The sequence below is a fragment of the Anas platyrhynchos genome, chromosome 13 (genome assembly GCF_047663525.1).
Source record: "Anas platyrhynchos isolate ZD024472 breed Pekin duck chromosome 13, IASCAAS_PekinDuck_T2T, whole genome shotgun sequence".
Lineage (NCBI taxonomy): Eukaryota > Metazoa > Chordata > Aves > Anseriformes > Anatidae > Anas > Anas platyrhynchos.
The window spans coordinates 8,185,925-8,210,065 of NC_092599.1; the positions used below are offsets into that span (position 1 = coordinate 8,185,925).

A 24,141-nucleotide genomic window follows, 5' to 3' on the forward strand; every position below is an offset into this window, starting at 1 on the left:
GAGCCTTCAATGTGCACCTGGTCTGCCAATTTCCTTTCCCTCCTGCATCATTTTTGAACCTGAGGGCTAATTTTCACCAAACTGGAGAGCAGCTGGTGAGCTTAGAGATATGGCATTGCTACGGGTTTTGTGAAGGACAAGCACCAATGCGGGGAACTGTGGCAGGGAGCACTAACAAAGCTCGCAAAAGTGGCTCAAAACTTCTTAGGCATCAGACACAGGAATATGAAGCATTTACCGGCTCATACAGAAAGGAAAGATTCTCAGTACCTGCTCCAGCTCATATTCCTCATTTCATTACCATTACGTTTCAGCCATTTATGTGCTTAGCACCAAGCCATCTCTCAGACTCTGCATTTCCTGTAGGAATTTTGGGCAGAAGTGACTTCTGTGTTCACAGAGAGAGCGCTTAAGTCCCAAAGACACCTAGGGGGCCCTTGTACAACATAAACAGCATCTGGACTACAGACACCAACACCATTCTTTCCAAAAGTTGCATCAAATTCTCTCTGTGAACTTGACTTCATACAGTAAATCCCGTTCCTCAGAGATCAACGCATGACAATACTGTGTCATGCAGATAAGTGTCTCAATTACAAGTCTCCAACAACAGAGATACAAATTAAAAACATAATCTGAAGTGCCACAGAAGCTTGCAAGTTGGAATCTATCTGAAAAGTTCACGTCCCCTCTGGTTAGCAGCAGATTAGCATCTGGCAAAATGCAAAATGGCTTTTCATACCCCAAAGGGGCAGAAGGCTCCAGCAGCAGCCTGAGACACACTGCCACACCTCTGGGGTAAAGGCAGCACGTGAGACTGAACGTGAAGTGACCTAAACTCTCCATGACTTCGCTACCGTCATTACCTCAGGGTAGATCTTATTTCTGTACTTGAGAAACACATTCACACAGATGCGAAGCAAAGCACCTACCGCTGAATTCCTCATTCTGAGCGCGTCCACTTGCTGCTTTGCTGTGCAGGAGCTCGGCACCTGGGACCGAGCAGCGCTCGAGGCCCTGGTGATGTGAAATACAGCCAAGGTGTTCTGTGAGGTCCTGGTGTGGCACGGTGCAAATGCACGTGATCAGCAGCACTTAAGGGACCTCTGTCACCTTGTCTCTAGCTGTAACTTTATTACAGGTCAGTTGGGAAGGAGACAGAAGACATTTGTTTCACTAATCCACGTAGGGAAAGCAAGAGAAACTGCAGTCCACATGTCAATACTGATCACCTTCAGGCATTCAATTGCAGGACATTTCCTTTGTTAGATTCTGAGGAAATTTATACACCAAGACAGTTGAGGAAGTCTCGGAAGTGAGTCAGAAAAAAAGAACCTCAGGTGAAACAGCTCAGCTCCTCCTGAGCTTTCTGGCAGCTGGACAACTTAGACGTTGCCCTGAATGCCCTAGTTACAGCAGGGTAAAAGCAGCACCAGCCAGCTTTGGGGATCACCAGCCAGCTGCAGCCCTCTGCTCAGGCACACATGGGTGATCCAAGGTCCACCACCCAGCCCCTCTGTGTCCCCCTGGTCTCTACGATCACAATGTGACCCTACCTGACAGCAGCTCTACTAGCACAGACGTGCCTCTGTTACCTGCAAGTCTGCGATGCTATAGCAGTGTGGAGAAAACACACATTAAGACGGCATTCAGAGAGAAATGCAGGGGAGGAAAGGTTTACTTCAGTCGTGGGTAGAGCAGACTGCCTTAGGTGAAACCACAGTACTGCTCAGGAGATGACAGACAGCTTTGAGACACAGAAAAGACAGAGGGCCTAATACTCAAGGCAGTGAAGACTGCTGGTGGAAGAGCTGCTTGCTGTTCAACTCAGCCCACTTATGGATTTGAAAGCAACTAAGGTCTCAAAAGTCTCTCACCCTACTGAGGATTCAACCAAAGGCCTACACAATGCCCACCACTCCTTACTGGGGCAGCTCAGGTTGCAACCTTCATCTCTGCAACAGGGACGTGGGACTCCTAATTCCTCATGAATGAAATGAGTCATCTCACCAGCTGTCCTGCAAACATTATCCACCCACAGTCTAACTCACCTCACGACTGTACAGTGGTAAGAGACAGGAGGGGGTGGGAAGGCCTACTTAGGACACATTCATTCAGGGTTCGATTGAATTAAACCCACTTGGCCTTCCCAGCTCTCCAGAAACAGAAGCTGGATACTCAGGTGCTCAGCAAGACTTGACATTCCTTTTTATACCACAAAGTAACACACCTCTTCGATAATCATTCTGGTGCCAATAGTCTTTCCTTGGTTTGGAAGGCTACAGAGATGACCCTTATGAGTTCAGTGGAGAGAGTTAAAAACATTTCCAGAAACTCATTCAAGTGCTGCTTAAAGATGTAATTTATATGCACAGCTCTGCACTCCATTGCAGGATTTCATATTTATTTAATTCGATGGTTAAAAGTGTGCCCATCCAACTCCCTGGGCGCATGCAGTCTTTAATAAAAACTTTTGGAACTTAGACCCAAATGTTCAGTGCACTGAATAGGAAAATAATAACTTCTTGCTCAAGCCCAACACTGTCCTAATGCCACCGGAAAAAAAACGAGAGCACCAAGAGGACCGTGAGCATCAGCACAGTGGCCAGCACAGCCCAGTTTGCTGGGGACAGGATGATGGTGCTGGGATGACCTCAGGGAAGGCCTCCTGGTAGCTCAGGAGCTTCACAACAGCCAAGCTGTTGACACATCTCCCACAGGATGAGGAGGTCTCCACAGCAACCAAGATCTCTTCAATTAGCACCTGATCAGGCTGGATGCCTGGCCTAAGAAACAGCACAGCACTGAGACCTGGGTGAATTTCTGACGCTGCATGGGGTGCATCAGGTGCATCAGAGGAGTTCAACTGCCCTGTCCTTCAGTTCCCACCATGTAAACACATCGACCTCAGAGATGTTATAAGAATTAAAACTACCAACTGCTAAGCACTGCAGTACTAAAGGACACCTAAGAACCTGTACAGATGAGACTCTCCTACCCTACCTTTCTCTAACGGAGATGTGGCATTTAACCTAGAAGACACACAAGGACACTTCCGCCACCTCTAGTAGACACTACACCACCAGCAGCTGACGAGGAGCTGTGTGGGAATGCCCTGCCAGCAGCTCGCTGCAGCACTGCCTCTGCTCACTCTTCCCATCCTAGCAGATGTACTCCTTTTGTGAGCAGGAGCTGCTTTTTCAAAGATCAGGATAAAAACTGCAAGTCTTCAATGCTGCATCCTGCAAGACAGATATACTTTCTGGGAAAGGGTAGAGAAGAGGTGGGGTAATTCCTGAGGCAGTGATACTGAAAGGAAGATTATCTTCTAGACAGTGACTGGAATGACACAAAGCAGCCATCTCAAAAAATAATAGAAATAATTCTACAACTATTGCATCAACAGCACTACTGGCCCTTGCTTAGCTCTTTCATACAAAGGCTCCACTTACATCCTGCAACAAAAATTCTGATTCATGCCTTGATTATTTCATACTTGGATTACTGCAAAAATGTTTGTGCCAAGCTTTTTTTCCTCCTTTTTTTTTTTCTTCAATCCACACTACAAGGCTATTCAGAGCTCCTCCATTTGCTTCATTTCTCACTGCAGTATCCTTGCTGTTTGCATACGTTTTTCCTCCACTGTTATTCTTCTATATGTGTTCAGTTACATATTAAACCAGGACTGGAATTTCAATGTATTATTGCAGTCATTCAAGAACGTCAAGGCAACCGCAGACTCCAACCTTCTTTGTATTCTCCAGCCCATTTGCTGAGCTTGTATCACAGCTGCTACCCAAATACTCCATCTTTCTTTTCTAGGTTTAAAATATATGCCTTTCAATTGTTTTTGTCTAAAGAAGAGCATGAAGTATTTTATACTCTTTCCTATTTCAAAGCCTAGAAATCAGTTAAAATTGACACAACTTTTTGCTGCACTTCAGCACATTTTCAGTTTTGTAAAACACTGCAACAGTTGTTGTCATTCCAAAGGTTTTCTACAAATGTCCCAGTGTTCACATTCAAAGAAAATGCAACAAAAAGAACAGTACATGCTTAAGGAAGTGAGGAGTTCCCCCTCCCCAGCAAAAACAGCTCTTTGTGTGTCTTCATTTCATTGTAGATAGCAAAAGCTGTGACTGCAGCAGCACAACGTAAAGATACTTTGATATACTTTGATGTTCAGTTGGAACAACTGCATCTGAAACTCTGAAGGTATCATCTAGCATCTGTTGCAATTATTTAATACTTTTGTGCTGTGGTAGGGAAAAACTTCATGAAAGAACTGAAGTTGAAGGAACATCTGGTTATTTGCACCTCATATTTAAGCTTCTCAAAGCTGTTCAGCTGCCAATGGCCTATCTTCTCAAAAACAGTAAAGAAAAAAATCAGAGCACTCAGAAATCAGGGATTTGCTTTAATGCATTTAAGTCATGAAAAACAATCAACTTACAGAAAGAACCTTGCCAAAAAAAAAGAAAAAAGGCAATTTTACCATAACCGTGTCCAACATTTAAAAATTCAGCCAACCATTTCATTATAGACTGGATACCAGGATTGACTATGACAGTACTTGGAATGAAATGTAAGTGTTGCATACAAGAAAAGGTGGCAAGAAGAGACAGAAAACAGTATTACTGGTATTCAATAAAGCAGTTGTGTCTGTGTCTAAGTAGAAACTAAATTACTATCTGAGGTTTTCTTAGCAGATTACATAGAAACTTGCCAATAGACAAACACAGTAAATGACAAGACTCTCAATCAGAGCCGTGTTCCCCAGCAATATGGATTAGCAGAAATGATACCACAGACTACTTGGACTGCTTCTGGCGAGACAGGCACTTCTTTGAGCACTGCTAGTGTTAAATACTCAACGCAGCCATGTGATTGTGAATTCCTTATTTACACTAGGTTATGGTTAGGAAGATGTATCCTATTCTCAGGAATAGGAACTTGGAAATTTAATTCTTCAGTCCTATGACAAAAAGAAAAAACTGGTATATATATTTCATATTTTTTACTTCAAAAGTCTGAATAGCTAAGGGAAAATCAAAAGCATTCTCTTTGACACCATCCTGGCGAATGCATGTTTTGATACAGATACCTCAGACAACATATGTCTAATGCACACTGTGCAGTGCCTAGCTCATGGATGCGAAGACCTATGACCAAGTACCATCAGAATGCAAACAATCAAAACGTACAGATGGTATTTCCTGTTTATTTGATAAACCACACAGCAGTGTGCCACTTGCTTTAGCTGTGCACATTAGAAATCTGTGCTCATGCTTAGGCAGTAACAGTAAATTCTCAAACTACGGTTTTCCATGTTTCTCTTATGAAAGAGTGTAGCACTGATTTCTGGAACAACTGTTACTCTAATAAGACTGCACATGGAAATGAATGCAACACAGCTGGTTTCAGCAGAGTTCAGTGAAGACTACCATTCATCTCTGATGAACGCAGATAAAATATTCAAAGCTCAGTTTACTGATCAGAGCAGATATTAAAGGGAATATTTTTTTCTGGATCTCTCAGATTTCTCCCCCTTTAGACAGTCAGCTTTAAAGAGCAAAAAAGGGAGAGCCAGAACCTGCTCATTTCAACCATTCTGCATTTAAAGGAGGTGAGTACACTGAGAGCAGGATGATAACCATGTACGCAGCATGCCAGAGCTTTGGTCAATATCAAGATTTATTATTCCAAGGGACAGAAAGAGTGAAATACTGACCACAGCAAATAGTCCATTAGTTACCTCTCAGTTCAATAAGTCTTGATGCTTTCCTTACTATGTGCTGATTATTTCCTGTCCAATTCACATTAGGAGCTTATTTAATGAGAACAATCTAAGCAAAGAGAGAAAAATTCACACTTTTACAGAAGACATCACCAAGTTACATTTCATCACAGTTAACACCATTTGCTATTATTTCAGGAAATAACCTTTACTGATCTTTCCTGTTTTAATGCCAGCAATTGCTTCTGAGAACACCACTTAGCTCTTATATTCACCACTGGTTATATTTTAAATAACAGCATCTTATAGGAAAAGCAGTAACTACTTAAGTGTTGTAGGACAAAGCATTCACACACTGACAGTGGACACTAGCATGACAGTGTGAGCAAAAACCCTATTCTTAATGGACATTTTTTCCCCACTTGCCAGGTCATCCCTACTTTTGTGAATCCTATTTTTCTTCTATTAATTTCTACTTATGTTCATGGTAGTTGCAGGGAGAAGGGATTCAACATTTTAGACTGGAAAAAAACCAACATCAGTAATAATAAGCATGAAAGACAGAAGCATTATAAATAGTGCTAATAATTTCACACAGAAAATGAGAGCTATCAAGGTACAAAGAGGAAAAAGATGCCTTGAAAATACCGTAAGATTAAAAAGAAAAAAAACAACAACACAACAGTATGCATCTTCCACACAGGGTTTTCTTTACAAAGCCACGGTTACATAAACAAGTAAAAAGAGCATGTACACATCCTTGGCTAGAGTCTGCTTTTTTGTTCTCTGAGAAGTCCAAATGGTTTTGATTACTTAAAAGGGAGTATTCCTTGAGTGAGTCAGCTTGCAGCACTAGGGCCGAGCAGCAGAACAGCCACCAAGAGAGCAGGGTACACCAGCCCTGCCAGCACCTACACACCAACTCATCCAGGAAACTCCAGTGACAAAAGCACATCACCTGTCTACAGCATCCCCTGCTGAAGGACAGCACAGCCTCCCATTTCACACCCTTTGATCACACACATTAGTACTGGGCATGGTTTGACATTACATCTTCACTTACATCTAAAAACTCCAAGAGGAGTCTCCTCATTTGAATAACAGAGAAAAGAGTGCTATTTCTCCACAGCTACTCCTGGTTTTGTATAATCTCATTGCAACAACTGTTACATTAATTTTGCATAAAAATTTTTCAGAAAAACGTATATGAGTGTAGGTATTTCTAGAGTGGCAACAGGTAGGCCTTTCAGATCCCCTACCACTTAAGATACAAGCATCTGAGTCAGCATCTCATAACAGAATCTCATCCCAATGTCCTCACCCTCTTGCTAGCCATTTTTGGGCTACTGCATGGCAAAACAGGATCTAGTCAGGCCACTGGCAAAGTGTTTTCAGCCCTGACATATACAACACTTGACAGCTGAGAGTCATCTTCAAATGTCTGGAATATTACACTGTGAAATAGCACACAATGTACAAGGGAGGGCCAGTCAGAAAGCCCTGAATCTGGTAGATGTTTCAACAGCTTGTTTCCATAGGATTTCTTTTCAATTTTTTAAATAAATAGTTTATATTTACAAAAATGTCTCCACACTGATGAAAAGGTACCCATGCTGCTATCTGTTGCTATTACAGATATTAGAATTGTGCTGAACTCTGCGGCAATTAAACAATGTGCTAAAAATCATTCCAGACTTGTCCTTCATTCAGTGGTTAGCCTAACAGAGAAGATTATGGTGAAAAGAAATCCAGCAGGCCTGCCCTGAAGCACATTCAGGATCCACACCTACTTCTTGCTTTGGCTGCACTGCGCCCATTTCACATTCCCATTACGCTGCAAGTAACGTGGCCAGTTGCAATTTAGGAAGTCTTTGGCAAGCCATAAGACACGCTCATGGAATAAATGCTTTGCCAATACATACACAAATGCATGCACACAGAGAAACCCGCCTAGAAATGTAGTTAGTTTCCTGAAAACTCCTAAAAAGAAAATCTAGGAGATCTCAGTCTCTGTTCACTCTTGCAGCTCCTATCTAAGGACAAGTTACTGTCTTCTGTTGTCAGTGTTTGCTCACTCCTGAATTTGCTTTAAAGAGCTACTAGCACAGACTTAATGAAGTTTCTTCTGAAAGGCCAATTGTGTTTCCTTCTGTCTTTTTGACAAAACCCATTTAAAACGGGCCTTCATTTAATTATCCGCTCTTTATTTTTGTGAGTTTTATTTCTCAACTGGAGTGAATGTTACAGTCAGAATTGTGTCTGTAGACAACAGGCTTATTTTATAAGGTTTAAAAATCCCATCCTTTACAATTGGACAGTGAAGGGAGAGCTCTGTGTACAGTACACGTGCAGTATGTGCACAGAGCACAGAAGTTCACAGGGTCCTGTCTGCGGGGACATTTGGGTACACGGGTGCCTTATACAAACGTTTGACCCGAGGCTCATTTGACTCCTCATTAGTGGTTGAAGGTTTATCCTCCCCCAGCTCTCACGCCTGAGAGAAGCAATGTTACAAGCAACACATGGTAATGCCACACATACCTCGTGAAACCAGGAAAATTCCTGATCTCCAGAGTTTGAAAGCATCTCCTAGGCCATTCGTCCTGCACAGGAGGGGCATGGAGACACAGTAGTGTTTTCCACAGGCTACAGAGGAGTCACTTGATAAGCACTATATAGGACAGATATATCCTGTGGAAGATAAAGACCTGAGGGCTCTCTGTTATATGGCTGTGCCCTTTTTCCGCCCCCAGGCAGGAAAACCACAACCGGCTGGTTGCTTTCAGACCTCTCCCGTCCTACCTCAAGATTTATTACAGAACATTTAAGCCTGAAAATACAAAAGCTCTGCAAACAGGGAAGCACAGCCATAAATGTAAAGAGGCCTCCGTGGCTATAAATCAGTAAAGCTCAATTGAAATCAATATAAAGCCACAGTTCAGCCTAATGTAGGCCCAGTGGAGATGCGGGCCTACCGGTCAGCACTGCGCTCTGCCCATGCTTGTCCATTGATGGCTGGCAGAAGCTGTCCCGGGCTTATTTACTCTAGTTGGCAAATTCCCTTAGAGGAAACTTCAAATTCAGCATCATACAGTCCAGCACAGCTTTTTTTCCCTGCTTGTAATTGCTGGGGCTGGGCCAGCAGCTGCTGTACAACTAAGTGGAAGAGAGCTGGCCTGCACATTTGAGGACATGGAAGGAAAGCAGCCTACCAAATAACACCTATAATATAAAAGAGTTTGGAAACCACTGACACAGACTAATTGCTTATTGCAGAGCAGGTTTCTCACTCTGTAGGCTCAGCGAAGTTTGATGTAAACTTCCTCGCTATGTCCAAAACCCTGCTCAGGGTTCCTAGGAAATACTCCAGGGAATGGAGAGGCAGGAGAAATAATCAGATAACATGAGCATCCTCCTCACTGTGTCTGTGTAGAAAGAAACATCTGTGTGACATCTGGGCTCAGCCACCCACCATTTATCCCTATCTTCAACCTAATACAGAAAGCTAGGCATCTTCATTACCCCTGCCCACCTCAATGAACAAATGTGAGCAAAAGGCGTCTGATTAGAGGCTGAGTTGGCTGAATGTCCCACATGGAGCTGGAAGGAACCAAGCGAGGGGACGGAAGAGAAGAACTCCCACACAGGAAGACATGACAAAGCAGCAGCCTGTGGAAACATCCAACTCTGAACAGAGCAGAGGCTCCTTTCCCCACCTAATTGCTCGCCTTCGCTTCCTCCCTTTCTCAGGGAGATGCTGGCAACACTGAGATTCCTGCAGTAGAAAATTCCTTCAGAAATAACCATGTCTTCAGCACAAGCTGAAGCAGCAGAGCTGCTCTGCCTTGCAAGCAGAGGCCACAATATGGTTCAGGAGGACACCAGACCTCCAGCTACTTCCACCGTGGGCTTGCTGTGATGCAGTATGCACAGAGTCCATACAGCCAGGACATGCCGTACCTACACTGTTTGCTCACACCTGTATTTCACGTCACGAAAGCTTTGGCATAAATCCATATTCTGCAGCTGGAATAGTCGGTGCCAAACCACTTCTCCCTGGAACGGCATTTCAAGTTTCTTTGATCAAACAGTAGCCTGACAAAGCATCCTGAAAAAATATTATATCCTCTCCTGGTTTCTTGACAAGTACTGGTAAATATATCATTTCCACCCTTTCCATCTCCTCATTTACTGCTTTTATCAGCAATAGTGACAAAAAGGTTCTAATTAGGTAGTGCTAATCAGGTAGAATGGCATGTGATTGACGACTGAGAAGTCACTATCTGTTCTCCGAAAAACAGATTGGCTATTTTTCTCAGAGAAGCAGGAGATTTATCAATAGACAAAAGGATGCAAAACCCAACAGATACGGTATAATTACACATCAGGACTATACATTTTATTTTGACATAAACCTAAAAGGATTAGTGGGTGGTAAAAGCTCTTTTGGAGGGGTGAACAACCCATATTACTCATAAAGGAAGAACTACATGAGCTCAAAAATAGAATTAAGAAAAAAAAAAATTAATGAGATTTTGGGGGAGGTGTTTTGTTTTTTTTTCCCTCTCCCTGGTTTTGCAGTGTGTGTGTTTTTTTTTTTTTCTTTCTTTTTAAGGTAAAGGACTAGTTAAAAAAAAAAAAAAAAAAAGTGTAGTAATTCCAGCAAAGAGTTTTGACATATATGACAACTGACTAATTCCAGTAGTTTTGTCCTTTTCAAACATTTTGATTTAACTACCAGCAATGAATATTCTAAATACATTTTTCAGTAACAGAAACAAAATAAACCTGCCAAGTGGCACTTAACTTTCAATATTTTATACAAGACAACAGATAAGAATAGGCCATTCATTCCAGCATAAAAATCTTTCCTCTATTTATTTCCACTGTTTATGAGTTTGGGGGCTTAAAATCTAAATGAGTTATTTTAAGTTGAAGCATGGAAATAAATCTCATGACAGAATTTGTCCATTTGATGATAACCTCCAAGTTCAACAAAAAGCAGTCGTTTGTCCTACATTACTAAAATGCATAGATGTATTTTACTCATATGGCTTCACTTGCAAATGAGGCGGCTTGTATTTTGAGATCTAATAAAGAAAATTTGTGACATTTGGTATTTTGTGTATTAATGGAAAAAAACTCTAACCTTACCTAAAATTATTCACTTCCAATGAAATTTATGGTCTGCATAAAACAGAGGAGTTGGCAGTCAAAAATTAACATTTGCTTGTTTATCCAGTATCAGTATTCAGACTTCTAAGGACACAGTATTTTTCTTTCAGCTAAAACTAGGTAGGCCTGCACAACATTCCTCCTAGACAAGCACCAAATGTTTGAAATGCACCTCAGATATTCCAAAAAAAAAAGCACGCACAAGTTCATTATGATACTTGAAACCCTCATAAATACTTTTTAGATATTCAGCAATTTTCCATAGAGAGCCAACATAGCTACTGACATGATTTCCATTTTTTTGACAACTTCAAATACAGATTTGGAATTTTCTATACCTGAACCAACCAGCAAACCATATGTCTACGTTGCCATTCTGAAGCACATTTTGATTTGTGGCATTACAAAATTGTACACACATCAGGTTTTTCTTAAGACTTCTAACAGCAATAGGACAAATAAAGAAACACCCTCCACACCCTACCTTCTCAGTAGCACACATCCTGGTGTGATGCTGAACTGACAGGTGTCATTGTCGACACTATACCCTACTGCAAAAACACACACACAAAATGGTAATTATCAGAATTTCTAGTATTTTGTTATCTGGACATATGTATGGATTCTTATAATCCTCACAGAATACTAAACAGAGTAAGCAAGTGGTAAACTTGGAAATGTGTTGTCTGGACAGAGAGAGGTGGGAATATGCCATTTTAGGGGTGTGTTAAGAGACTAACACAGGACTGAGAGAAGGTGCAGAGTAATAAGAAGAACCCTCCATTAAGTGGCAGAAATGCAAGAAAGGACTGGATTTGTGTATAGGAAGCCAAGAGGAAGTCAGAAAATACATTGTAAAATTCATTTAAACTCCATTTTCTGAGCATAGAAATAACATAAAGCAAAGAAACATTTTTATTTTGGAGATACTTCATGTTTCACTGTTCTGAAGAATTCAACTCACCCGAGTATGCCCAGTAAGGATCCCCTGAAGCCTTTCGCCTCCGTATCTGCACAGAACTACCATGTCTGTTTTCATGCAGAGAGCCAACATAACCTTCAGTCAGAGCTGCAAAGAGAAGAAGCAGGAATTGTTAGGAAACTGGTATTTACTCCCTGGAGTTTACACTGTAAAGCTTAAATCTTTGCTGAGCAGAGACTACTAAATTGGCATTGCTTTAAAAAAAAATAAATAAATAAAAGGTAAGTTCCTCATCCATGGAAACCCACCATCCAAAGATGATTCTGAGAAGCCAGGACTCACTGATACCATTATTCTGATCTGGCCATGCCAGCCTCCACTCCAGTAATTTCCATAAGGATTTTCTGATATACACAAGCAAACAAATGTAAGCTATGACAACTCATCTTCCTCTGTCTAGACCTTAAAGATGGTCATTAGAGAAACAAGCTACCAAACTAATAATTGTAAATCTACACACAAATTATCAAGGTCCTTAAAAGAATACAGATGCAAGAGTTCACATTATCCTTGCTACCACAACTTCATCTATTTTAAACCACGTCTTACAATCCCATGTAGAACAGCTTCATTCAGTCAGGGTAACAGTCTCAACAAGAGCAAGGCTCAAGAAACATCACCTCATGTGATTAACTGAAATAAAGTAGACATAAGACAGAGGAAGGTTGCATGTCAAACAACTATCCAGTGTGCAATACCCATGCCTTATGACATGAAAGGGAGGGACCAGTAAAGAAGAAATCCTTATAAAAATTCACAAGCAAGGAGGAGTAAAATTCATCAACCAAAATAGAAAGTAACGCATCCTACATTGCATCCCAGCTTTTTTCTTTTAATACCCCCACACATTTTTTTCTTGTAAAGGACCACACAGATTTCATGAGGAAGTAGAGTTTTTTGTTTATTTGTTTATCTTTTTACATGTAAATTTTTTTCAGTGTTTCTATACATCTGACTGAATCAAACTGGAGGTGCATGACTTCACAAATTCCAATAACAAGTCTAAAACAAATTCAACCACCTTCCTCAGAACACCATAGCTGAAAACTTTTGTGCTGTAGTAAACACACACAGACAAAAACCCTTAGATCTGCACACAAAGAACATGAAAAACAACCACACACTAACTGACTCTATGGCAATTCAAGTCCAACTGATCTCAGACCACTTATTTGATAAGTAACTATCTGAATAATTCAAATTAAAACATCAGAAAATCACCCGAAGAATCACTCTACCCATACGCAGTCACTACATGGCAGAACACCTCTGTAGACAGCCTTCAATCTGCAAATGGGTCATGGATTTCTGCAGATTTTTGGAATCCTGAAATGGTAGGAAAAGGCATGCAACCTTGGGTAAGGCACTGCAGGTTTTCCCCTGCCAATTTTTTCTCTTGTGCGAGCAAAGGTACTAATTGTGCAATTTATTACGAGCCTCTGATTTGAATGAGTTTTCCAGATTTCTTGGCAACTTTCTAAATACTAATTGACTGCAGGCTGAACTAGAAACACTGGAACATATCATGCTACCAGGATTTGTAGGCAACATTACAACATGTTGCCTTATTCTCTCTTCTGATTTACCCTCGTGCGTCTACCTGGTTCAGAGGCAACAAACATCTGCATCAACAGGAAAGAACAGATAGGGGATGCAGAGACCCAAACTGCCTTGGTGAAAAGGCTGAGCAAAGATGACAGACCATGAAAATCCAAGGAACAGAACACAGAACTAACCTAGCTGGGTGACTGGAAAGGCCTTCAGATAAACCAATCCAATTACTCAAAAACAAACACACACTTGTGTCCTGGGAAATATACCTGAAGCCCCCCCATTACTACAAAATGAAAGAGAGCAGCAGCTCTTTTCTGAGCTTGTGCTACAGAGAGGAAGGATTTTTATTTTTATTTATTTTTTTTTTTTTCAGCCCCAAAAAGCTACAATTCCTGCAAGCAGAAGGAAGATTTCACCATGGTACCTCCAAGGAGTAAGGTACTCCTGCAGGTAGGTATGTGCTCAGTGAGCCTTCCTTTGTGCCCTGCCATTGGAAGGAGGAAATTATGCCCAGATAATCTGTATTTATTGAAGGGAAAAAGGATCTGAGTCAGTGCAGAACATCTGAAACTGTAAAGCCCTTTGTAATCCTAGCTTGAACCGAAGAGCCACATGGCAACCATGGTATGGCTATGAATCATACTATTGATTTTCAGTATCCTCTGTGCAGAAAATTAAATTATGTAAATCCAGGCCTTTATGAATGCCTAACTTCAATGTGAAATTGAACATTTGCTTTAGTCAGCATCTTATTTATGCAATTAAAAGCCTGGTATTCTGGTGAATATATACAGTTTAAGTTTTTTGCATGGACACTTAATAGATTTGTACATTTATCTATACTTATAAATAGTGAAGAGCCATGTTATACACAAATTTAATTCCACCAAAAGAATGTTACAAACTGAGAGGGGAGCTCAAGCATTTGTCAAGAGAACTGTGGAAGGGAACTTGCTCGTTATGCTGCTAAACATCTTCTGTAGGACTGAAAGAGAAACAAATTGGTACGTACTAAATAACATCCCAAGTGACTGTTAGGCAGCCCAATGTTAATGACAATAGTCCCCTTACAGACGTGCAGTAATTCTGCAGTCATTAGCAATTTTGAGAAGATATATGTTTATTGGATAACTGTAAAAACTCTGGGAAAGGATGGCAGTCAAGATCTCTTGCCGTGCTGTGAACTGGGAAGGTAGTGGTCAGTCTCCACCGAAAAACCACGACACTGCCTTCTTGCCAGGCTGGCTCAGCTCCCCAGCCTGCTGATGGCAGGGCCAGGCATTCTGCACAGCGCTGCACACACACTAGGAGAAACCACTGCGGGAACAAGCAGCTGTTGCTGGCTGTATCTTACACTGGTAAAGTCATCAGGAAGCCACAGTCAATCTCAAGGTGCTTTTGTTCTGTGCTGTCAGCTGGGGTCAGTGGACTCTCCTGTACTGAGAGGTGCGAGGTACAGGACAGAGCACCCGGTGCATTTTCAGCTTTGCCGGTCTTTTGGAAAAGTTGAAAATACATTTTGTCCAACCCAAAACTCATCTTTCATTTCTACTTTCCACAGATCAAAGTCTGAAAGAGCCAAAGTATCAAAGTCAAATTACTTCAAAAAAGAAAGGGCTTTAAATATATCAAAACCTCGCTACATTTCAGACAGCTTACTTTTTTTCAGATTTTGGGAAGGACCAGGGATGTACCTTTCTACCAAATCAACTTGATGACACCAGTGGAAATTTAACAGGCATCTCAGTGTTGCTGAGCCTGCCTCTTTCAGTGGAAAAGCACACAACTAAAAGATTTCATTCAGCTCCAGCCATTAGAGCACATTTATCCATTTTTGTGCAGAGCTCCAATCACTGTTCCAGAAGCTACACACGCAAATAAGTGACAAACTCAACTGACATCTTCTCGTGTTTCTAATAGGAGAACAAGTTTTGGAGAAAATATTTACGAGAGTTAAGTTATTAACACCAATCATGACGGGTTTCCACAAGTCTTTCTCAGCTGGGAGACAGTTAACAGCTCGAGAACAGAGAGCAGCCAAGTGATTTCCTGCTCCACTCCCACAGAATTGGATGCTGGAGAAAAGCCAGCAATTAGACGGGCTGGTCCGGCACGGAGCGAACATGGGGAGGCTCCGCTCTTCTGGGAACCCTGAAAAAGTGGGGGAAGTGGAAATCGGGACAATAGGAGGGGCAGGAACATGCTCCAGGAAGGCTCAAAATGGACCAGCCAAAATAGAGAGGTGGGGGGGAAATACACGCGCACAGCAGGAGACAGAGGAAGGGAAGGGAGAGCAGAAGACCTTGCCCTACAAGGCTTGATTTGATGCATCATGCCAGTGCTGATGGCAGAGGAGCAATGAATACCATAATGTATGTTCAGAGACTTGCAAATACACGACTGAAAAAAAGACGGGGACCAATCTGACACTCAGATACACAAGCATGAAATTAAATCCTGAGCAGCTCCTCTGGCTGTTGGTGCAGTGCTGGTGCCTGCGAAGCGTAACACCTGCAGTCGGCAGAGTTGTGCTGGTGCCTATCACGACCACTTCTGCAGGGAATAGAGGATCCTTCAAAGCTAACATGGAGAAATCTCTTACACACAATTTCATATAATTTTAATCGGTACTGAACGCTACATGATTTTAGATGATGTGCTAAATTAATCAACCCATGCCGCATATCTGCAGACAGCAAATGCAACGCAATGCTGGGATATTCCTTAGCATTCTGATCAGCTTTCCATTTACTCTGCCTCAATATATTAAGTTTCCAATAAAAATTATTTGATAAGTGCCCTCAAAGGTATGATAAGGTAATTCCAGCCTGAATACCTTAGTGGTATTCACAGTTCACATGAAAACGCAAAATTTTATCCCCAATCTACCTTAAATATAAAACTATCATACTGTTCAGAGAGATTATACCCTGGGCATTAGTGTTTAAATGGTATCAAGCCATCCGCTGTGTCAGAAAAAATCCTTTAAGGTCGGTACTTTACGTCTGAATGGTGAAATCATTAGTTATGATGGTAGATTAACTAGATGGTGTGCCAAACTCAGATTCTTTTAAGCTTTCTCCGAAGAGGAAGGTCGCACACTAATTTGTTTCCGATTAAAATGGTACAGAGACAATGGCACATGCATAGCCCAGCTCATAATCGCTCAGTAACTTGCCACTGTGGGCCACCTGAGCAGCTGAGTCAGTCTCAGTCCCAGTCCCTGATGTGGACACACTTCTCGACTGATGTAGTTCAGCCTGGTGCTACTGCTGGAAAACAAGGCAGCCTTTGGAGACAGAGGCTTGGCTGCTGGAATCTGGAGAGGTGTTACACCATGAAAACTCAAACAGGGAGAAATCAAATCTTGGTAGTATTTAACCAAAAAGCACTAAATCCTAAGGAACACCAGCAATTAGTTCTTTATCAAATTGATGCCTGTAAAAAGCAAGCTTTTTCAAAACAAGGAAACTACTATTTTTTTTAGAAGATGATGCAACAAGGTCTCTTTCTTTTAAAAGGGGTGGGGGCACAGGAATGATACCTGAAGGGCTTTTGCATCATCGGGAGTTTCAGAGATCACTGAGCCAAGACACTTAGCCATCTGCAAGCCTGAAGCTTCAAGCAAATCTCACAGGGAGGGAAAAAAAAAATTAAAAAAAAAAAGGCAGTATCTCCATCTAGGCATATTTATTGTATTTTTAATTGGACTGTGCTAAAGTGAAGCAGGTAAGGTGAAGACACGGCAGTGCTATGCACTGTAACACATGCTCTGCTGACAGTGGTTTAGGCTTCCCAGCGATTTCTTAGAATAAATGTTGTGAAATGGGCCAGCAGGGAAAAAGAAAAAAGAAAAAAAAAAAGAAAAAGGTTTAATATTATAAATTTATTTCCTATCTTTTTTTTTCTATATTATTAAAATTAATAATGGTTACATCCATTTCTCTAGGCTCTTTTATGGACAACTTCCTAAACAAAACTAGGCTATTTGTCTCAAATATTCTACCATCCTTTGACAGCAAATAAATCTGAAAATATTTCAGGCACAGCTAATCCATTCTGAGAGCGTATTACTTTCAAGCGGACTCCTCAGCCCTGGATTCCCATATTTTTGGGAGATTATTTTATAACTTGCCAAAGAAGGATGAAATTTAAAACAACATATGGTGGTCAGACAACATCAACAAATCCTGTTCTGAATGAGACTTATTCCTTTGACTCTGCTGCAGAGTTTTCTTCTGATTATCAGATAAAAGACACGGTCTATTCTCCCATGAATGCATACACATTTTCACAAACAGCTTCCCATTAATGAAATAAGGGAGTTACAATCACGAGTTTCTCATGACTGAGTGAAACAACAGACATCCGAATGCAGAATCTGCCAAGAGATGCATATCCCTTTCCCAGATGACAGTAGTCACCCAAACAGCCTCTCGGTTCCTGTGTGAGCACAATCTACAGGTCTATTCTTAAAAGGGACACGGGGCTCTTCACACCATTCCTTCTGTTGTTCACGTGCCCGAGAGATGATGTGGTAGCAGCGCAGAGCCTAAGAACAGGAACGCAAATGGCAGGCCTGTACAGGAACCAACCAGCAGACTGAAGTTTGAAGATGGAAGATAGTCCAGGGAACACACTGTCAAACTGGGGGGATTAAATTAACTAGTGGGATTAAAAACCCTTATCCCAAAAAGTCACTAGGTGCATTAACCCTCAGTAACCCACTAAGCTCAAAGCCAGTGAGCTGTATTCTGCATTACTCCAATGTATCAACGTAACAGCAGTCCCAAAGCATCAGAGCTGCTGTAGATAAGCAACAGAAGACAGATTTTCAGTGCAGCTTTTTCTTTAAATTACAAGGGATGGAGTTCAAGGGTTACACGGAGGTCTCCTACTTAGCCAAACCAGAACAAGGACATGCAATGCCCCACATGCCACGTGCTGCCAGATGCTTGTGGCAGGGCAGATTCCCTCCCAAGGAATAGCAAAACAAAGGCTCCCCAAGTCATGGTCAGTTCCCCCAGACCCTCCTCTCTCAGCTTTACAGCAAAGCTCATTAGCAAGGCAGCTTTGAGTTGCATTAATGACGCCCCATTAAGAAGACTCAGAAAAAGAAGCTTGGGAGGCCAGGAAGAGACAGATGCTGCCGGATGATTAGAAAGGGCTTGGTTTTGCATTTTCATGGCTTATACACTCTGCTGGCATCAGCTGTGCAAGACATGACATGGCTGGTGAACTCGGACCACAGATCTCAACTGGCATCACCTGCAGCACTTCTGCTAGGAAGAAGCAAAGTCAGCCAGACAACCAGCAGTGCCAACAACCTCCTTCTCAAGATAAAAACACACAAATTAAACTAACTGCAACATCACCCTTTCCACAAGGACAGTGTACTGCAGCATGGTTTCTGCCACAGGGCTTGTGGAATATAGTCTAAGACTTCTCTGACTGCAGTACATGAGCTCAAATCTACCAGTGTGTGAGCAACACAGCAGGAAAAAGAAACAGTCTGCTATCTTTTCCCTTGAGAAGACATAGAAATGCTGAGTAGAAAACATAGCTCAGGCAACTGCACTCCTCCTCCAGGATGGAGGGGCTGCTGTTCAGACTGCAGACAGTGTGTGATGGTGGTAGGTGAGGGCTCCACTTTGGAACCACTCATCCCACATCACCATATCCAAACCCGGAATAAAACCTTTGTCTCAGTGAACCATTCTCTAACACTTCCCCCCACGTAGAGATATACTCCATTTACCTTTAAGACTAAGTTTTTCAAACAGACAGATATTCTAGGTATCTAATATGAGATACTTTAAAGAAGAGTGAGGCACATTACATCCTGAAAATTGAACTCCTTTTAGATTCTTCTGATTTGGGCAGTCAGACAAAAAAATAATTGGGTGCACCTGACAACCCTGTAACCTTGAAAACTCTTGGCCTGTGCATCCTGCACAGTCCCTCAGACTTCTGCTAACCATCATTATCTGCATTTCTTAAAAGGAGGAATCCTCTTCCTTGTTCATCACCCCTCCATATGGTACCTCAGAGGGGTCATGTCATTGCTGAATTTTACTCATAGCAATGCATAAGGCAAACACGGAAATAAAACTTCAGAGCAGCGGTTCATATGCAAGGCTGACCTCCGCAGGAAAGCCGATGCTCCCTCAGCCAGCGCTGACTGAATTGGAGCAGATATGAGGGAAAAAAACAGATAAACTCAGTTCTCCAGCATTTAGGATAGCAGGGTCAGGCTGAACCAAGTCAATGAAAACCCAAGTATCAGGACAAAATAACTACTCGAGCCAGCTCCAGCATCTCTGCACTGTTTCCCCAGGGGCAAGCGCGAAGTCACGCCTGAAGCCAGCTGGAATCCAGAAGCAGCTCGGTGTCCTTGTGCAGAAGGGACTCGAGTCCATCAGCACAGGCAAATTGAGAAGGGGCCATCTGGGTCTTGTTATTCATGGCACAGTTTGTCTGGGAAATGTATAAGGCACACATATATAACAGCAGCCTGTTTGTAGGGTCAATTAACAATGGGAAAAGGGGGGCTTTATTTCACTTCTCCTTTTAGTGCACGTACCTAAACCTTAAGAGTTTACAACAGAAACCACCATGGCAGTAACCACCTGTCTCACTCTTTCTCACATAATTAGGTGCTGCAGCATGCAGTGTTAGAAGAGCAACCTCTGAACAGCAAATAAATGTGACCTTAATGGAGCATTTTGTAGCTTCACTTCCTTGTTTAACGCAGAATCACAGAGATTTTCATTTCACTAAAGCTAGCAACGCTCCTCAAAACACACAGACTCATACAACATCACCAGTTTCACCTCTCTGCTCAGGAAACAATTTGCTTGTATCCACTTTGCTTGTATCTACTGCTGGCATTTATCATAGCACAGCCTCATTATGTTTTCAAAACATATTCCCATAAGTCACATACCAGAAGTATCTTGATAACAAAAAAGGCCAGAATATTCAAAACAAACATAGCACAGACTTTGTGATGCAGACCTGGTCTGTGCCTGACTTCTGTCCACCTGGGCTGAAGTCTTGCCAGACACAGTCACGCTTCCCTGCAGGTAGCCTACAATTTCATTTACTCATCATCCCATTAAAGCCACAAAGGTGTTACAGTGAAGACAAGCACATATATAACCATCATGGCCTTTGCAGCACTCCTGACCACCAGTACGAGACTATTACTGAATCCTAGAACATTTCAAATAGCATCCTCTGCTCCTTTCCTTCCTAACGTTTACATAAGGGCAATACCACCAAGAACAAGTGATATCAAAAGCCTCCTAGCTCAGACCGCATTCTTGCATATGAGTACGCCAGATCTCTCCTGGTGGATAATTCAGCATTGACGCTGCAAGGAGTCCTCAATCCGAGGCTGCCCTCCAAACTCACCTGCCTCTAACACCCAGGGAGCAGCAAGCTCAGCATTCATTCAGCAGAAAATACAGGGCACAATACTGATTTCATTCACACTGAGAACAGCGAGGCACTTTATGAAGCCAACAGAGCTGCTCCCACTGCATGGCACGAGATCAAACCCGCCCCATTATAAAGTCTTCAGAGACGGGGGCTCTGTCAGCTAATAAAAATTCCTCATTCTTTATACAAAATGATTTTTTTAACCCGTGTCCTTTGGCCCATTTAACAATTTATTGACTGTGTGAAATAATGTGAGGCCACATCAATCTCTTCCTGGTTATTTGGTTCAGGCTCTCAAATTAATGCAGAAGGTGGAAAGCTCAATAAAGAACTATTTAAGAAAAGAAAGAGAAATGCTCCAATCCCACTGTGAGATATCTTCCTCTCAGTTTGCAGTCAGGTCTCTCCATCTATGGCTGCACAATCTCCTGGAGAAAAGATGGAAGGGCATAAATGAGCATGCTCCCCTGGATCGAGCAGAAATAATTTTAGATTTGTATCACTCTGCACCGAAACAGATCTGCAGCGCTCAGGTAGCCAGATTTAGTGCCTCCAGCATGTGACAGCAAATCCAGCCAGATCCACAAAAATTATTTTAGGATCAAACTTAAAAACAGAGTAGAGCCAAGCAAACAACCATTCATATTTATTTGTGTAAAAATGTATTTAATTTAGCTTATGGTCTACAAAATAGTGTGTTGGTGTTTTTTTTTCCCATCTTTTTATGCTGACAGCTTGCATTACAAACAGATTTTGTAGCAGAGGGTTTCATCCACATTTATTTCCCAAAATACAAATCTGAAGTGGAAACTGAGATAAATGGAGATTTTTGTGCTGACCGAACAAGTTCCTAGTCAGGGATATATGCCCCAAAAACATGACCTACCATTTTGAGAGCTCTCATTTTCTTCCCAGTAAGCTTCATTGCTCAAAGGGAAAAGACTCTACAAACTCGGAGCCGATCTGTGAAATGATTCAAACTTCCTATTTACTTTGTGGTACACTATCAGTAAGTATTTCACCCAGACAAAAAGTTTTCTGGAAGTTTCCCAGCAGGAAGGCCTGGCGCTGCATAGGCTCCAAAACTAATACTCGGTTCCTTGGTCATTTGTCCCCAGAGAACGCAATAAAGATCTCAGCACAACCCCCCAGTTCTGCTGAGAGCAGGAGTACTAAGGCCTTGGCAGCAAGAACAGAAAAGCACTAACAGAGCTCAGATGAAGCAAATAGATAAAAATTGCTAGCAATGATGCACATTTTATAACCATACAGTGAAAGTATGCAGCACAGTCTGAAAAGGCAAGAGGTCACTGTTCTTCCCTATACAACCAATTTAACCATCTGGAGGACACTGCTAATACCAGGCTCAGTAAATGTAAACGATGCTAAACCAAACGAAGGAAAAGCAAGCAGAAAATACCTCCAAAACATTCAACTATCTGGCAAGCTCAGCGAAATAGGCTGATGTAAGTGAGACATCCTACAGAAGATAGATGTAAGGCAATGCAGTTGGGGAGAAATAATAATCAGTGCAGGAATGAAGTGAGAGACTGCTGTTTAGAAAGCAGTAATGCAGAAAGACTTGAGCATTAGGGTGGATAATGAATTAGATGAAAGTTCATGCTGCAATACCACTGCAGAAAAAGGCAATTGCTATCCTGGGGCACATGCACAGAGATACTGGAAGCAATAACTCAGATTTAGACAGTCTTTGGCAAGACTGTCACTGCAGTGCCACATGCTGTTTGAGGCCCATTACTCAAAAAGAAAAAAAGAAGGGAAAAGAAAGGCTTCTCTCCCCTCTTTTAAAACCAAAATTTAAGACAGTGCTTGGAGGGGCAGGGAGGGAAGGGGATGTATCAGAGCAGCTTCAATAGCAGCCCTCAGCCCCACGCTGAGCGGGCCTGGACAGCCCCGCCACAGGCGGCTCAGCCCTGCCTTGGTTCACGCTCACATCCTCTCAGGCCTCGAAGGCGCCACTCCACTCCCCACCTCCTTGTTTCATCCATCAATTTTCCTAACAAGCCTCATAGTTAGATTTTAGAGCACTCCGAAGTGTTGATCTTCAGGCGAGAAGTGCTCTCACAGCACAAGAGTGAAAGAGATGAAGAGCTTCGTGATGAACAAAGGGATGCTTTCACCTTGAGGTGGGCGCAGCGGGACTCCGACACACACCACCTCTGACGCACGGATGGGCCTGAGAGGATATGCTCAGTGCACACACGTGCTGGTAACACTGAGATTTGCTTAAGCACCAGGGCATGTCGGCTGAGGGTGGTGGACAAAGCACAAGGGATCCGCAGCAGAGGCACCCAGTCCTCACAGCCGCTTCCCTCAGGTCCCACAGCACCACGTTGGCATGGAGGAAGTCAGCTCTGGCAGGGGGAAAAGGCAGCTGGAGAGCTGCAGGCCTGACACCCAAACTTTCTGGGGCACAGAGCTTTGCCCCCTTCCTATTCACGCCTCAACCACTCTGCAACATTCCTCAGTTTCCCGTGTTACTGCAGTTATTACAAAAATTTTAATTATTAAAATTGACAACAAAAGCGCTGTGCCCAGGGAGTACCATTCCAGTGAACAGTTCATGGCCTGACAAACGCAATTGTTTGTTCTTTTTTAAAGATTGTTAGAAACCTCACGACGACTTCAGCCAACCTGCACAGCACATTTGTTTGACTGCTGCAAGTTTCCCACTTCCCATGCAGATTGGGTTGGCTGTTTAATTACAATACGACTTCGTGCTTAGACTCAGCCCTAGAACAGTGCTCCCTACCCACAGGAAGCTGAACGCTCCAAAAGTAACTGCCCCCAGGTGAGTTAAGTCCAAAGTGGGTGCATGTGTTTCACAGTTGCTATTTCCGTATTTTATGCTTCTTTTATGCCTTCATTGTGAACTGTAACAATATCTCTTCCCATGTAGCCGGTATGAGCGTTAAAAACAAATTCATCCTTTTATACAATGCTTGAGAGATTTCTTTATGGTAATGTCCTATGTTCCAGTTTTTCCACAAAAAGGAGATATTAATATCACAACAGGTATTCAGTCTTACTCTAAACAATTTAAAAATACATTACAATAAGGAAATGACTTTTTAAATAACCAATGCATTAAACACCAACAGCAGATCAGTGCTTGCTCCGTGACAGCGTTAGTCCTATTCATTATAGGCATCTGCAAAGCTGTATCTTACAGCTATAAAGAACTTCCATCAATTCTGCACAGACTACCAAAAGTGAGTTTTCTCTTAAA

At 42.2% G+C, this 24,141-nt stretch overlaps 1 protein-coding gene across 1 annotated transcript in view; it reads right to left on the reverse strand.

Moving 5' to 3' along the window:
* Positions 1-24,141, reverse strand: part of PTPRG (protein tyrosine phosphatase receptor type G) — a 397,752-nt gene that overhangs the window by 296,796 nt on the left and 76,815 nt on the right. Inside the window, exon 2 of the mRNA XM_027467840.3 lies at positions 11,877-11,981. Coding sequence (XP_027323641.3) covers positions 11,877-11,981 — 105 coding nt within the window. The remainder of the gene's footprint in view (positions 1-11,876; positions 11,982-24,141) is intronic.